The 18,420-nt window shown below is 39.8% G+C and overlaps 1 protein-coding gene across 1 annotated transcript in view; it reads right to left on the reverse strand.

Annotated features, from left to right (window-relative positions):
* The window catches only part of PCDH11X (protocadherin 11 X-linked), a 667,082-nt gene extending 651,566 nt beyond the window's left edge, over positions 1 to 15,516 (reverse strand). The window contains 1 exon segment of the mRNA XM_077826378.1: positions 14,977 to 15,516. Within this exon segment, the coding sequence (XP_077682504.1) occupies positions 14,977 to 15,516 (540 nt within the window).
* Between the last annotated feature and the right edge of the window lie 2,904 nt (positions 15,517 to 18,420).

Here is an 18,420-nt window from a genome sequence, read left to right on the forward strand (position 1 = left end):
TGAATGTTATAATTCTTGACGTCTGATTTGTGTCCATTTATTTTTAAGTAGAGACTGTCCAGTTTAGCCAATGTACATGGCAGAGGGGCATTGCTGGCACATGATGGCATATATCACATTGGTAAATGCGCAGGTGAACGAGCCTCTGATAATGTGGCTGATGTGATTAGTCCCTATGATGGTGTCCCCTGAATAGATATGTGGACACAGTTGGCAATGGGCTTTGTTGCAAGGATAGGTTCCTGGGTTAGTGGTGTTGTTAGTGTTGTGTGGTGTGTGGTTGCTGGTGAGTATTTGCTTCAGGTTGGGGGGCTGTCTGTAAGCAAGGACTGGCCTGTCTCCCAAGATCTGTGAGAGTGATGGGTCGTCCTTCAGGATAGGTTGTAGATCCTTGATGATGCGTTGGAGAGGTTTTAGTTGGGGGCTGAAGGTGATGGCTAGTGTCGTTCTGTTATTTTCTTTGTTGGGCCTGTCCTGTAGTAGGTCACTTCTGGGTACTCTTCTGGCTCTGTCAATCTGTTTCTTCACTTCAGCAGGTGGGTACTGTGGTGGTAAGAATGCTTGATAGAGATCTTGTAGGTGTTTGTCTCTGTCTGAGGGGTTGGAGCAAATGCGGTTGTATCGTAGAGCTTGGCTGTAGACAATGGATTGTGTGGTGTGGTCTGGATGAAAGCTGGAGGCATGTAGGTAAGCATAGCAGTCAGTATGTTTCCGGTATAGGGTGGTGTTTATGTGACCATCACTTATTAGCACCGTAGTGTCCAGGAAGTGGATCTCTTGTGTGGACTGGACCAGGCTGAAGTTAATGGTGGGATGGAAATTGTTGAAATCATGGTGGAATTCCTCAAGGGCTTCTTTTCCATGGGTCCAGATGATGAAGATGTCATCAGTGTAGCGCAAGTAGAGCAGGGGCATTAGAGGACGAGAGCTGAGGAAACATTGTTCTAAGTCACCCATAAAAATGTTGGCATACTGTGAGGCCATGCGGGTACCCATAGCAGTGCCGCTGATTTGAAGGTATACATTGTCCCCAAATGTGAAATAGTTATGGGTGAGAACAAAGTCACAAAGGTCAGCCACCAGGTTTGCCATGAGATTATCTAATGTGTGCTAGAGAAATTTAGATTCTTAATCTGTATTTTCATGAACTGCAGTTCCACATTCTTTAGACTATGGATGATATCTTACAAATGTAAACAAACAAAAAACCCTACATCCTGAATTTTGGACTGCATCTGACAACCACTGTCCTTCAGGCCATGTTTAAATACTTGAATAGCACTGCATATTGACAGTCATAGAATTAAGTATGCAATTGATTATTATTTGGATAGCAGTGAATCTTGAAATATTGTTGGTCAGTAAGCCTTCCCCCCTAACGAATGTAACTTAAAATTCAAAAAAGATTCTGCTGCAGTTAATTCTGCTAGAAAATTCCTTAACCTGATGATACCAGCAGAGTATGTTCATCCTTATTTGCAGCTCAATATAAGCTAATTCTCTGAAGTCTGAATAGGCATCTTCTACAATACAGTTATCCATCCTCTACACTATGGGCTCCAGGAGGGACTGTTAATAACAGATTCAGAAGGTGCATAATACTTAGGTATTAGTAGGTTACTGTATATTTACCAGGGGCCTTTGATAACACTAGAGTAATGAAGTCAGAAGTTACCTAATCCTATTAGTGTCAAACACTTTAATTTTCAGTAAGACATGACCATATTAATAAAGGCCTGTTTACAAATGGAATGAGCTCAGTGTTGACAGTTTTTTCACAGAAGGTGGACGTTGATAACCACCCCAGGCTTTCTGTGACCTACTTGAAGGGCCAGTATACCACTTCATTGTCCTCCCTTATGCTGCTGGCACCAGTGTAAAAGAGCTCATCCGTATGAATTTCAGTGTAGTCTGATTAGCTGCAGCACATCTTCTCCTTCAAGCCTGGTTTGAGAACATAAGTGAGGGTCATTGCTCTACCTCCTTTTTCAAGAAATAAGAAGAGGGAAAACAGGCACAAACTGCGGATTAAAGCAGCAGGTTTCTGGGATATAGTATCAGACCTGACATACAGCTCTGCAGAGCAAATTCAATTTATTTTCCAGTTGGAATAAAGTTACTCCATTAGCTTGGTGTGTGTCACTGTGGGCTCTTTTTGCAGAGACATTAGCCATTCTGCTTTCATCTCTCGTTCAGTATTCGCAACAGTGTATGGCTCTGAGCAGCAACACCATAAGGTGAAAAAAGATAGCCTCTTTCAGGCCATAAAAATTAATTTTGTATGTCCCACTCTGCTTTCTCTCCATTGTTGTTGTTTTCCATTGCCCAATCAATTTGAATCAGAGCTGCTACCTCTGCTCATAAACAGTAATTTGATAACTCACATACAGTAAAGTTAGATTTAACTACAAATCCAGTCTCATTCTATAACCCTGGCATCAGACGTAAAAACTTAATTCCTTAGGCTATGTCCACACTTACGGCAGTGTATATACGCTGCATGGCCCCCTAACACGGGTATAAATACCTGCTCAGAGATAGCTCTCAAACAGCTCCAACAATTTCTCTTTAAAATAGAAAATGATATTAAGTCAGAAATGCTACTATAACTCTACAATGCAGAGATTTCAAGAGAAAATGCTATTATAATCATTGTGGGGAATGGATACCACAAGCTGACACGCCTTTATATGAGTCTATTGAGCCTAGCATGGATTCCTTTGGGAAATGCATCTATGATTGAATTAAAGGAACAAATACTGATTAAATGCACCAGTCTGACATGAAGCATTGTTTAGATGTCACGGCCCTGATTCTGGCTTCTGCTCAGGCCCCATCACCCCTCTTCCACTAGTATAAAGGGGAAGTAAAGTCAGCTGAACTGGCTATCCTCTAGAGTAGACTACACCTGGCATAATGACTCTTTATTAGCATGTGGGAGGCATAATCACAGGAGAGAAGGTGTCTTGAGTTTTACTGCACTCCAGCTATTCTCATCACAGCATTGCCCTGGTCTACTCTAGTTTACACTGGTCCTAAACCAGCCAGAGAATCTGAGGGGCCACCCTGTGTGCCACTCCCCTAAGCTGCACAAGCTCCGAATCAGGGCCAATACCTGTACCTGTGAAAGGGGAGGCTTTTCTTTTTAAAGAGATTAATATACAATCCATCATGAGAGAATTTAATTTCTTAAGTGATCTGAATCTGGATTTCTTCAGTAATGCTAGTTAGGTAAATCTCCAGCCCATGAGACTTTCTGGAAAGGAATATAATACTTAACAAATAAAATTCCTGTTACATGCTTACCAAGCAATCTTCTCTTCTGATGTTCCTTTATTTCACCTCTTAATTGACCGAGATGCACCACACTTTCTATAAAGCTCTCCTTGCTAGTTGACTAAAGAACCTCTTTAATTGTCAATCTGGAGAACACCTGTGCCAAGGATTCATGATTGTGACCTTAGGCATGTGGTCAAACTTGTACATAAGAGCAATTTCCAGCTGATGAAACTTAGTATGACTCCTGCTGCCTCAATCAGCATGAGAGTTGTCCACCTGTGACAGCTAATGCTTGTGGACCACAGGAGAACCATTTCCAGTATTATTTTTATTTTACTATTTATTACAGCACCTATTGCCATATGTAGGTGCCTCAGTTGCAGAAACCACACATCCACACACACACTACATAGGCTACTTGAATAAACAAAGCAAAAACAGTTAGACAAATGACAGAAAAAGTAAACAGGCTTTACCATCATCCCCAAGGATTAGGCTATGACAAGCAGCTCAGAGGACTCAATTCCTAGATGGGAACTCCAAGCCAAGCAAGCTCTATTACTCACTATGTGGTGTTCCCTCAAAGAACAAAGAGCAAAAGCTTGCCAGCCACATTCATTTTTTTAATATGGTATGTGGTGAGAAATGATTTCTCAAATGGCTAGTTTCCAGCCCATTCAGGGCCTTATCACCAACGTTGCACAATGCACCCAGAAGTGATTGGGGAGCAGAGCAGAGACCTGAGCACAGACATTCTTTGAGCAGCCAGACCTCTCAGGAGTTGTGGGTCATAATGACACCAAAATACCAAGTCCAAACTCTACTAGGAGACCCCATTATTCAAGTCTCTTCAGAGCATGTGACTCTGGCGGTCATATTTTGCAGACCTCTCCCTGGAAAGAAGTGAGCAGATCCAAACTCATTTTACTTTGGAACTTCAGTTAGGTTTCAGGGGCTCTCCCTAGAGCAAGTGATTTATTAACTTCACAACCCGGCCAATTCCCTATGAACTGCGGAAACAATCATTAAATTGAAACTGAAGAGAGATATGTAATGACATGGTCTCAGAAGTGATGGCCCGAGCCTACGACAAGCAGATAATAAGCAAGAATATGTATTCAGTTTGTCTTCAGAATCCCTAATTACAAATTACTCTGCAAAACAACCCGAGAGAACCTCCTGCATATCACTGCTGGGACTGGTAGTAAAGGGAAAAGAACAAATTAACAAAAAATAATCATTTCCAAACCCAAGGACCAGTCAGGCAGGCAGTACCAGGCTGACTCTTTACCTTAGCATTTTTATCAAGAATAATATTCCTAAATATCTTCAGAGAAGGCAGAAAAATATGATACATCCTAACTGCAGAGCTAACCCGGATAATTGGCACCCGGTCTGAGTATCCAGGTTAGTCTAGACCAAGTGTGAGCAGCCATATTGCAAAGCCATACCTGAGTTACTGTGTCCTCAGTGGTGCTGCACTCACCTATGGTGTGTGATTTCTGGGAGCATATCCCATGGTTCTTTGTGCTGCAGTAAAGTGAGATGCTCTATGATTCTTTCCCAGTGAACTGTGGGAGAATCTGTCTGTCCTTCCAGACACTCAGGGGGAACTGTAGCATTGGAGGACTAACAGCACTCAAGTGACTTAGCCAGTGTCTTCACTATAAAGTGGGTGGGTTCCAACCTCAGTGAAAGCAGCACCTGGGCTTCAACCCCCATACCCAGTTAATCCAGTTTCAAAGCACAGTGACAGAATACACCCCGGTGTTCACACCCTACACACTGTTGGAATAATCTTTGTACAAAGTATGCCTTGTAAGATATCATCTGAAAACTCGTAATTTCCTGGTCAATATCGTCCTGATAAAAAGTGTGGCAACACTGTATGTGAAGTTATAAGATTCCTCTGTATGGTATTATTAACACGTGTTCCAAACCCCAAAGCCCTGCCCAGACAGAAGCTGGCAAACAGGTCTGTCCTAAACAAAGGAACGTGTGCTCCACTGCTTACATGCAAATTAAGCAAACAGAGTCATCAAGTAGGAAAGGAAGACACAGGAAGTTCAAACGTGAAAAAAATAGCAGGGAATATCCTTCCACATAGTCTCTTTGTCTCTTAGCGCCCAGCTAAAAATGTTTTTCAAGAGGGGGACTGAAACTATATAATAGGAGGGACAAACACCCTCGGAACCTCATCGTCCCTGCTCATCACATTCACTGCACCTGAAGAGACAAAGGAAGCAGTGGGTGGACTCTTGGGGAGGGGTTCTGACCCACACAGTTTGGTCAGTAAGACTGCTGAAATGACATGGTGAGAAACTTTGCTTGAATCTGATGAAATTTGTTAAGTTAGGCTGTAGTAAGCATTGTATTTTTATTTTTCTTGTAACCATTTCTGACTTTTATGCCTCATCACTTAAAATCTCTCTTTGTACTTAATAAACTTGTTTTATTGTTTTATCTAATCCAATGTGTTCAAACTGAACTGTCTGGGTAACTCCAATTGGGGCAAGAAGTTGTGTGCTTCTTATTCCCTTAAAGGAATAACAGACTTAACACAGTATAGCCGTACTGTCCAGGAGAGTGCTGGGCAGTACAGGACATACATTCCTGGGGGGAAATCTGAGTACTGGGAGTTTGTTGGTGCCCCCGATGGTAATTTTTAAGGCTGGTAAGAAGCAAGGTGTGGCTGGCTGGCTGCAGCACACACACACAGATAGCTGGAAGCAACTTAGAGGCTGGAGGCTGTTTGTGAGCAGCAAGGCATTGTAAAGGTCACCCCAGGTTACATAGCAAGGGTGACACAGCTACTCATTAGTCTGGATTGTACCCTGGTATGTCACAAGCACCACTATCTTCTGGGCACATCTACACTGCCCCTAAAGTTCAGGTTAAGGGGGTGTGAATAGCAGTATGCACTGAAGTGCTGCACACTATCTTCCTCATTAGATGCTGAAGGTGCAAACTTAAAGATCCCGAGTTTGACTACTTTAATGCAAACTTGGGACCTTTAAATTTGTCCACAACATCCACATGAAGAAGTTACTGTGCAGCTTTTCAACATGGCCTGAAACACACATCCTATTTTGACTGTGCAATGACCTGTCATTAGAATGCTGGGCTGCCTTTTTTCCAGGTCACAAATTCTAGTCTGAAGAAACTGAGCTTAATATTCAGCATAACCAACCATATTTTTGCCTAGTTTATACAAAGTGCTGAAAAGGGATTTTGTGGGATTTATTTTGTTTTAACTGAAAGCATAAGTAGAAATTGCAAGTACTATTTTGTTCAGATCACAGCCATGTGGAATATCTGAGGACTCATATTTAAGCAGCAATCACAGCTTAACACTTCACAATAAATTTTGCTCTCTGTCTGCTCTGACTATATCACCCTCATCTTTGATCCCCTCCCTTGCTTCCTCTTTCTTTCCCCACCTTGTTTGAGCTCTACTTCTTAATTGTCACGGTGTTGCACAAGTCTCCCAATGTATCTTAGATCTCTGACCTCATATTCTACACAACTGCTTCTCTCTGAGCTTTTGCATCCTCCCCTCAAATGATCACTTTAAGTATGTCTACACAGCAACTGTGACTGTAGCTCAGGTAGCCATTCCCATCTAGCTTTAGTCTTGCTTCTAAAAACAGCAGTGACGGTGCAGCAGCACAGGCTTCAGCATGAGCCATAGGTGCTAGAGCTGGGGGTGATGCTGCACGCCCTGGCTTGAAGTAGTTTCCATTATATAAAGGATTTACAGTTTGGTTCAATAGCTCTCAGCACCCCCACTATGAAAATTGTTCCAGCACCCCTCGCATGAGCTGTACAAGCCCACCCAAACCCATGGATATGTATATTCCTAGCCTGTGCTGGATCCATGCCACTATATCTTCATTGCTACTTTTAGCTGCATGAACTACATTAAAGCTAGTGTGAATATATTTACATGAGCTGCTGTCACATCTCCCATTGCAGTGTAGACATACACTTTGTCTCCTCCTCCTCTCAGCTTTGTGCCACCTTTTATGCCTATGTTTGGAGCAGCTTCTTACTCTCCTCCACTAAATTCACTGACAAAGCCCAGCTTTTCTGCAAAACTTTCCTATACAACCCTCCGCAGAGTCTGTATTTGCACACATTTTAGCATTTGCACCATTATCGCAGATGTCAAAATTAGACCGTAAGCACCTAAGGGCAGGGACCCGGTCATTCTACTGGAATGCTCAAATCAATGGTTATAATCTATTTAAGAAGGATCAAGTGGGCGAAAGGGGAGGTGACAAAATGGCATTACCTGTTTCTGAGTCACTGATAATTCAGAAGAAAATGTTCTGGAATGCTTACTGATCAATGTCCTAACAGATAAAACACAAGTTGGGGTATTAGTTGGGTCTGCTACAGAACACCAAATCACACTAGGGTACAGGATGTCCTGCTCCTTATGCACCTATCTGCAACATGTGGGGGAAAAAGCTGTGTGATCATGGGGGAACCTTAATTGAATTACATATGTTGGAGGTCTTATGCTGCCATACTTTGAATTTCTAAACATTATCAATGACAATTTCATAACTCAGAAAGAATTGCAGCCAACATGGGGGAGATCTTTATTAGACCTTGTCTTGACAGATATAGACGAACTGACCACAGAACTAAAAATTGATGGTAATTTAGGTACAAGAGACCATAACATGATCACATATAGAATGTGCAAGCAAATAAGTCCAGACTAGTAATATATGTAGTTGGAGCTTTAATAGGGCCAGTTTCACAAAGCTGAAAACAACTGAGCCAAACCATCTGAGAAGAAGAATTTAATAAGAAAAATGTGAATGATAATACAGTATCATTTAAGACCACCTTATTAGATGCTCAAAAAGACATAGTGCAGGAACAAGGCTGTGCTAGCTAAAAAAAAGATCTGGTTAATGGGAAAGAGAAGGCAACTATAAAAATCATTAAAAAAAAATCTATAAAAATGGAAGACAGGGGAAGTTGATGTTATGAATATAAATCAGAAGTTATGATTTGTAGAAAGTTTATAAGGGAAGCAAAGGGCCACAAGGAGAAACCTGTGGTCAGTAAAGTTAAGGCCCATAAGAAGGAGTTTTTTAAACATATTAGGAACAAAAATAATCCTGATAATGGTATTGGTCTATTATTAGATGGAAACAGTAGAATTATCAATAATAACAATAATAATGCAGAAAAGGCAGATGTAGTCAATAAATATTTCTGTTCTGTATCTGGGAAAAATATCAAATGATATAATCTCATATATGGTGGTGATAATACTCTTTTCATTCCACTAGTATCTCTGAAGAATGTTAAAGAGAAGCTATTAAAGTTAGACATTTTAAAGTCAGCAGGTCCAGATAACAGGTCCAGTTAATGTTGATTTTAAAGTCAGCAGGTCCAGTTAATGTTGATTTTCAGTAAGTCTTGGGCACTGGGGAAATTCCAGAAGACAAATAAAACTCATGTTATGCCAATTTTTTGAAAGGATAAATGAGATGACCCGGGTAACTATAGGCCTGTCAGTCTGACAACAAACCCTGGCAAGATAATGAAGCGGCTGATACAGGACTCAATTAATAAAAAAATTTAAAACGGTAATGTAATTTATGCAAATCAACATGGCTTTGTGGAAAATAGATCCTGTGAAACTAACCTGCTATATTTTTATGAGATTACAAGCTTCACTGATAAAAGAGGTAGTGTTGATATATAATATACTTAGACTTCTCTAAGGTATTTGATTTGTTATCATATGAGATTTTAATGAAAAAAAATTAGAATGACATAAAATTAACATGGCACACATTAAATGGATTAAAATTGGCCAACTGATAGGTCTCAAAATGTAACTGTAAATGAGAAATTGTCATTGACCGTGTATGTTTCCAGTGGGGTCCCACAGAGCTGGCTCTTGGTACACTAACATTTGTATCATTGACTTGAAAGAAAACATAAAATCATCACTGATAAAGTTTAAACAAAAATTGGAAGAGTGACAAAGAAGAGGACAGCTCACTGATACAGAGCAATCTGGACTGTTTAGTAAACTAGGCACAAGCAAACAATATGCATTTTAATACAGCTAAATGTAAATACATTAATCTAGGAACAAAGAACACAGGCCATACTTACAGGATGCGGGACTCTGAAAAAGATTTGGGGGGAGGGAGATAATCATCTGCACATGAGCTCCCTCTGTGATGCTGTGGCCAAAAGAGCTAATGCAATCCTGGAATGCATAAACAGGGGAATCTTGAATCGAAGTAGAGAGGCTATTTTACCTGATGTCCACAACTCAAGAATGAAGTTGTTAAATTGGAGAGAATTCAGAGAAGAGTCACGAGAACAATTAAAGGATTAGAAAACATGCCTTGTAGTGATAGACTCAAGGGGATCAATCTATTTAGCTTCGCAAAGAGAAGGTTAAGGGGTGACTTGATTAAAGTCTAAGTATCTACATGGGGAACAAATATTTCACAATGGGCTCTTCAATCTAGCAGAGAAAGGTAGAACATGATCCAATGGCTGGAAACTGAAACTAGACAAATTCAGACTGTAAATAAGGTGTACTTTTTTTTAACAGTGATTGTAATTAACCAAAGGCCATGGTGGATTCTCCATCACTGACAATTTTTAAAACAAGATTTTTTTCTACAAGATCTGATCTAGGAATTATTTTGGGGAAGTTCTATGGCCTGTGTTATACAGGAGGTCAGCTAGATGATTACAATGGTCCCTTCTGGCCTTGAAATCTATAAATCTATGAAAGTGCTTGTCTATGACTAAATGAGAATGGCAAATTCCTTTGGATACAAGCATATCTGCATATTGACTTGCATATCTGCATATTTTCTTAGAACTTTCTTAGAAAAAAGGGAACCTAACTTGTTATGTGTTGCTAAAGTGATATATTCTAAAATAGTGCAACCTACTGAAAACCTATCTGAAGTAATTAGTAATGTATTCTTGCAGCGCCTGATCAATTGCAATTGCTACTGCACTTACAGGATCAGCGAAATTTTTTTACAACCTGCAAACAGTCTCTTAGGCAGGATAACAGTATGATTTATTGAAGTCTATCTAGATGCCATTTGTTCTGCTAGATTCTGGTCCTTTATGCAAATATAAAAACATAGTCTTGTTCTGAAACTCAAACAGCATTTCTCCCATATGTCCTCTCTACAGCCTTCTCTAAGCAAGCACCACAGGAACTAACACAGAGAACAGATGGAACTGCCTGCCTGTTAGAGTTCAGACACTTCGAACACTGTACAGTTGAAGCAGAGAGTCAGTTATAAAGTTTGAATGTGTTTTACAATGAATCACTTAGCTACTTATTGGAAGTTCTTGCCTACTGAGGTACATCCTAGAAACCTAGAAAAAATGGACAGGAAAGGAGGGTTGGATGCTAGCCTCAGATGGTCAGTATAAGCTTTCTGAAAGGAAAGCTCTATAAAATTTCTGGGCACAACACTAGACAAATTAAATCCTGCGTTAGGAGGGTACAAGTAATGGCCTCAATTTTGCAACGAGATCCTTTGGAGCATATTCCTGTGCTTGTGTGGAGCTCACTGCAGGAACTGGGTCAAATATACTTACCTGGAAAAACTATTCCTATTTAAAATTAGATAATTAATTACCAAGGCGCTAACTACACAGATTTTTAATAATAGACAACAGATTCAAATAATGATTTGATTTGTTTTACTAAAAATGCACTGAGCGTGATCTTATATTAAAATGATTTTGTAACTGATTAATAATGTATTTTGCAATATTCTAATGATTTAGAATGCAACAATTATGACGGCTTTTTACCTCATCTGGAGAGGAGTAATGCTATCATTGCTGTATATTAAAGGCAATCACATATATTGAATGCCTTTAACTGTACAAATAGTGAGGAAAGCAGGTACTGCTGAAAAATCATATGAAAGTCATCGTATTTCCAACCAGAGTTAATACTGCTTGAAAACCTGGCTATTAAGGACCTTAAGCAGTTCAGATGAGTTCTGAGTGTGAGGTTTAGGTTCATAAATAATTATTTATGTAGCAATAATCTTCTCCACGTATCACAAATAAACTCTGCCCTCAAGCAGGCAGCAAGTAAAGCTTAGCTAAAATTATTAAAAAGTGAAATGTCAATAAAGGGCTAGAAGAAGATAATGCCCTGGAAGTACTGTACAGCTTGTTGATGTTGCAAATGAGTTGAAAGTATGTTGTTGTGTTTAAATCTAGAACAACATATTCACTTTGTTGCAGTATATTTACTACACAGTCACTTTGTTGCTTCTGTAGGCTGAGTCCATTGCGCACACCAGGGGCTCTTTACATCTCCCCACACCCACCACAAGCTCCACGTGTACCGAACACCCAACCTTTCTATTAGAGGGGTTCCCTGCAACTCTCCACCTACCTCAACTAAAAGCAACCTCAAAGCTACTCTAACTTGTGCTCAGATTGCCCATATCCTGTAAGAGCTGTGAGCAGCTGAGAACAACAAGAGAGTATTGCAAGAGCAATGATGACCTGGCTGCACCCTGACCTCAGACTTGGTACATCCTCTGACTCAGATGCTGCATTTGCAGTACAGAGGGAAGCGGTGTTATAGAACCACCCCAGCCCAGGGATCCCCCTCCTGATGACAGTGATATTCCCCAGAATGTGGGGATGTATTCTGAACCCTCTACACTTACTGATGCAGGGGGCCCAAGGACAACAGACAACACTTCAAATTATTCCCACTTCAGTAGCATCAAAGTAAACATTTGCTGGTCTGATTTCACAGCCCTTTTCAGGCAAAAGTCTCACTAAAGTCAGTGCGAGCTGAGATTGATTCTGGAACTGCTAGATTAAGCCTACCTAAAATTTATTCTTTATACCGTAAAAGGCATGCTGCTTTTTGCTCAAGATTCTGTTATCACCTCGATATTGATAGACTATTTTCTCCTCTTAAGAATAGTTCCATTATTTAACAAGGTTTAAAAGTTCAATTTACTGGGCATAATTCTGATCTCAATTTCTCAAACCTAACAGGCATCTCCACTGTTATAAAGAAGGTAGCACGGTGTAGTTGGGAGCAGAATTTGGTCCACATAACAGTAATCCGTAGAACTGCTCTTTTTTTAAAAAAAAAAAAGATACCACAATTGCTCCACATTTTTCCTTGGCTGGAACTAAGGAACAATGTGGGGTGTCCTGATGTGGATGCTCACACATTGAAATTGCACTTTCCTTACTTTTTAAAAAAAAAAAAAAACTACCAGTAGTCCAGTAAGTTTGTTAGTTAATTCCCTTAAGAAGTTTGCAGTGCATAGTAACTGTACTGGCTGATTTCTACAGGTACTAATGTTCACATTGGTTTCCCTTTATTAACAAGGTTTTCATTCTTCCTGAATTCTCCAAAGCCTCTGTTTTATTTTTCTTGCTAAAGGCTAGGTTTTTATAACAAAGTCAATTCAGTAGCTCAGCCAGTTGAGAGTCACCATTAATGTCATTCCCTCCTCATTTATTAATGGGTCTACTACCTCTCCAGTATTTCTTTTCTTCCCCATGACATAGTTGTAAAAGCCCTTCTTGTTTCCTTTTAGCCAGCTTCATTTTCTGCAGCCCTTATCTATCTTTCTTTAAAAAAAATGTTAAGATGAATTAGATTTCCACCCAACGCTGCAACATCGAGGATCATTTTAAATAAATCATTTTCCATTACCTATTTACTATAAATCTACCTAAAACCAAAGTTAACAAATGAAGATCACAAATGAATCACAATAACACTTTCCTCCCAAAATATGCCAGATTTGTGATGACTTTTTTAAACTCAAAAGATGACTCTGTTAACACCTCCAATGCCATGTGCTTCTGCATGCCCAAGGCTACGCTTTGTGAAGCCTTCCCATTATTTTTAATGAGTAGCCAGGACCTACACAGTGTACGTCCACAAGACCACAGAAGTGCCCCTTTGTTGCCTGTGCATCATAGATCCTAAGTGTGTGAAAAACTTAAAAGGAATGCTGCTGCTTTTTAAAAGATTTCCATAAAGACAGGTGATAATTTCCTCCCTTTGTCATTAGCTAGTATCCACTTCTCCACAAGTAATTCAGGCAGTAAGCTACTTTAAAAAAACTAAATTAAATTAAATTAAATTGCTGGCAAATTCCAGTCTCAGTGTTTGTTAGATATCTAGCCAGCCAAATGATGCAATAGCCTGCATCCATTATGCATTCTTGAAGGAGGCGGCCAGTAAATCAGGATGCTTGCTGTGGAGACTGTCTAGTGAACTGTGCAGAGATATGCCCAAGTCCTTCAGGGAGAGGGGACATTTTCAGCCTCTCACATGCTATTCCAATAGGTTTTAGGATTTAACTAGTTTTCCTTTTGAACTCTCCAGTTAAGGACACCCATGTACAGGGAAACCTTCACTTGAGAGCCACATAACTTTACGTCAAACAATTATCTGTCTGCAATTGTCTCCTTGCAGTGACCACAAATCTTCCTCATCTATTTTCACACACTTACATTTTATCCTTTTATTCCCTATTCCATATTTGTCTGCATTTCAGCCCATCCCCTCTCATTGCCAGAGGGGAGAAAAGCTGGTATTTTCCAGGACTTTCTGATGTGAAATGTCAAATGCCCTGCTTGTTACAAGCAAATTTGCATTGTTACAATGGTCTTTGAGAATAACACATCCCCCCCCACAGGCCTACCCAATCATTAGAGAAACAATCTGATCAAGTCAGTTCAGTGGAGGGATTAGTCTTCCCTTCTTTGGAATTGTTCATCTATATCAGTCCTTTTATGTCCATTTTACAGGTCTCCTTTGTTCTTTCAAATGCCTCACTGCCAGGGCTGCTGATCATATGCACTAAGCACATGCTAGCATACGGGCTGTTTATAAAATGTGTGTGTATATATGACCAAAAAAAAAATACCTTCCTTCTTGACAAATAAAATTGCTATGAGTTTGGAAACCTCCACAGTACACCTTTGTTTCCTGGGCCAGATCTTTAGCTGATGTAAATCATTATAGCTCCATTGCCACTGGCTGAGGATCTGACCCACAATCTTGAAAGTTTGCTTGATGCCTTTATGGGTCAAATTATGATCTCAGATGCACAGGAGTAAATCTGGAGTAACTCCATTGACAGCAAATGAGTTATTCAAGTTTTACACTAATATAACAGAGAGTCAAGGAACATTTCTTATGTCTTTTATAAAGGAAACAAGTTCCCCTGGGCTGATTTTCCACTGCTCAAATCTCATTTGCAAGCAGTAGGAAGAGTTTAGTCCATCGCAAGCTGTTGTAAACATGCCTGTCATATTATGAGCAAATGCCTTACTGGTCTGAGAAGACTTTTGGCCAGTTATATAAAAATCATATACCCCTTAATGGATTGGTGGACAGTTAACACAGACATACATGCACATCATGTTATTTATCACATAATACTGTGCACACGTACATACATACATAGATCCTCACAAAGTGATAACATGATGTGCTTTAATGTAATCAAAAAGGGGCATTCTCAACATTTTAGGACAAATATGGTGCATCTCTAGGATGGCAATATAGGGTAATTCTGCATTTCAGTGATCTAGTGAAGACCAGAAAAGTTTGTGGACTGGTAGTGACATCAAGACACACAGTACTACGGAAGAATAAAAGACACTCACCTTAAGAAGTTCATAATGCTGAATGCCATTCACTCCAATGTCAGGATCAATGGCCGAAGGGACAGAATAGCGGGAATTAATGGCTGTGTTCTCAGGGATGGAGATGTTAATGACTGTTGAGGGGAAAAGGGGAGCATTGTCATTGATATCCTCTATCAGGAATCTGATCTTGACCAATCTGAAGACTTCATCAGGCAAAACTGCTACCTCCACCTCATAAAAGCAGCGGTTCTCACTAAAAATGCCAGAGCACAGCTTCTCCCGGTCTATGCGGTTTGCAGTCGTGAATATCTCACCGGTGTTTTCCTCCACCCGGACTAATGGCACATCCCCAGTCTTATACACAAGCTTGAACTGAAGAGGTGATGAAAGGGGCACATCCGGGTCCAGTGTCAAATTCAGATCCTTGAGCAAATTGCCAATCAGGACATTTTCCGGCAGTTCTTCCCTCACAGTATAATTCTTCTCTTGGGCACCAGATTGAAATACAATGCAGGCTAATAAGACTGCCAAGAGGTAGGTTCCAGACAGCAAGTCCATCTCCAGAATGGCTAATGAGTTCTCCTGAAGAACACCAAGAGTAGCTGTAAAAAGGAAAGAAAGAAAGAGATTATTAAAAAGCCCTAAAGCAGTATGCCAGCCAAACAGTGGAAATGCGAAAGCCAAATGATTTGAGAATTGTTGCAAAACTAGGTCAATGAAATGCTATCTTTTACTGTGACCATTGTTAAATAAAACGAACAGCAATAAGGAGATAATCCCTTATATCTGCTTTTTTCTGTTCCCACTTCATAAATGTTGAGTTCAGAATGTGAAGAATGGATCCTCCAAAAATATTAGAGTCCCTATGAGAGTGTGTTCTTCCCACTCTCTGCTCCCAAAGACAAACCCTCCTTTCCAGCCCTCCCTCAGCCACATTGGCACTCATCTTTCTCTCATTCCCAACTCCTTGATCTCATTCCCTAGTGAGGCAGCCAAGCCAACCTCATCCCACCCCAGCAAGTGGTTTGCAAGCAGGCATCAGCTGTCTGCCAACTGCTGGGGTGGGCTAATTCACTTCTGCATATGGACCTCTGCAGACCACAGAGCTGGGATACAAACTGTACTACTCTTAATCCACCTCTGAATTTTGCACAACTAAAACTACATGACAGCTCTAAGCATTAAAATGTTTTATCATCTAATATAGAAATTCACACGGGCAAGGAAAACTAATCAAAATGATGTCCGAAGAACTTTGGCCAACAACTGATGGAAAGTCCAACTACTATCACAACACACAGCAACCAGACCACTTCAGAACCAAGGAAGGACTTGATCCAAAAACTATTGAAGACAATGAAAACACTGCCACTCATTTCAGGGGGCTTTGGATCAGGCCCCAAAAGAGCAGTAATCAAATCACACCAATGTTCTATGTGCTAGCCTGGGTGCTCCTCTTTCTGCTTCAAATTTTTAAAGCTCTTATTGGGGCACAAATCTAGGACCAGTTGTCATGAACTAAGCTACTACACACCAGCAAGATGAGTCTCCTAATGGGTTCAGTCCCAGATATGCTGAGAACCTTGTCAGATAACGTCCATACTGGACGCTTGCCATGGAGGGAGTTGTGATTTTTCTTCTTTGGTAGGGGTTGATCTCACCCTGTGATCAATGGCTACCTTTACTATGCTGGAAAATCAGCAACAGGGCATTTTTCACTGTATTAAAGTAATTCTAAATCAGGTCAAATCTGAGTCTAAACAACATGCCAATGTTCCTTTCTCTTAAATACGCTGATGATAGTCAGTGAAACTTAGTTCATGGCATCAGTACTATAAAAGGACACGTATGTGTTTCAGGGAGAAGGAGAAGAACATTCAATACCATTCTGCCTGTTTTCTGAGCTGCACACAAACCGTATGCTGTATATACAAACATAGATGCCTTGAAAACCGCAGACTTGTGGGGGAGGGAGAAAGGTGATTATCTTTAGTTTCAGTATGGACGAATCCCTCCAGCAGAGTAAATTTCAGGAAAATTATAAAAGGTAGAGGTCTCCAGTTGTGGAATACAATGTGACACTACATCAGTGTACACTATCTTACCACTCTTGGTAGAAGCATCTGCTTCTCTGCAGCTCCTGACCTCTGGTACAGCCTTCCTATGGGCAAGACACTCAGCTGGCATCAATTTAAAATTAACTTGTGAAGTCAGTGGAACTACTTCAATTTACAACACCTAACGATCTGGTCATCTACATCCCCCTTACCGACTCAACTGCATCTCTTCTTAATGTTCATATATATAAAAAAAGATGTTTCTTTCCTTGCTCTCCTAATTTTATTCTCCTTCTGTTCTGTATGATTTAACACCGTACATTTCATCCCAAAATGCTTTCCATGGAAGACGCATCACAAAATAAGTACCTGATCATGCAAATCTTTACATACCCAAGAAGACATTATTCCCTATTAATTGCTTTGGGGCTACTCAATGAGTGAGGATTTGCAGGATTGGATATTAAGTTCATGTTGCATAGTACTATATTATCTGCAGCAGTCTGATAATTCAGTGTAAGGTTTAATGCAACAATACACAGGCATTCAGCAGTGAAGGAAAAGTATGGTACAAGCAGTCATTTTAAAAATCCATTGTTAGGGAATATTAATGCACTTTTGAATATATAATTAAGCAAGTTATCAGCAGCTCCCAATGATCAATAACAGTAACAGTATTGTAGTATATGTATTTGATGACAGGATTCTGATAATACCATATAAATATACTACTATGGATATTGCACTATTTTTATACCTGAGCATGTACTATATTAATGACAAGCTACCACCAAAAATCCTCACATCCTGTTAAAGGAAACACACACGCTCACACAGAGCAATACAAAGAAATTAATTCAAGAAATAAATGAGGTTTTTTTGTTTTATTTTCACTATAGTTGGGATAAATACATCTATAGCATTTCCTTCCGCCAAAATAAGGAAAAATATATGCTTGCCTCAACAAAGAGCTAGTGTTTAAAATGCTGTCAAGGCCTCAGAATGGCATTATGTTCTTTAAATATTCTGGATGTACTGTAGAGTACTGTAAACATCAAATATTGAAGAAAAACTGCAGTAAACATATACAGGACTGGTATCTGTGGGATAGTATTTTTAATCTTATTGGTTCATTTGTTAGCACAGGGATTACAAAACTAACTCAAAGCTTTACCTCCTGTGAATTATAGTCCCAGTCCTAAAATTGCTTGTGAAACCATTCGGATAAAATAATGCCCAGATAATAATTATAATAAATATCATCATAAAAACAATGTATAAATATATACACACATCTACAGACCTGTACATATATAGATTATATTGGACAACCTTATAATTATTAAGGTAAAGCTGTTATTCTGTCCTTAATTCATCTAGCCATACTGCAACTCTAAAACACAAT

The sequence above is a fragment of the Eretmochelys imbricata genome, chromosome 9 (genome assembly GCF_965152235.1).
Source record: "Eretmochelys imbricata isolate rEreImb1 chromosome 9, rEreImb1.hap1, whole genome shotgun sequence".
Taxonomy (NCBI): Eukaryota; Metazoa; Chordata; order Testudines; family Cheloniidae; genus Eretmochelys; species Eretmochelys imbricata.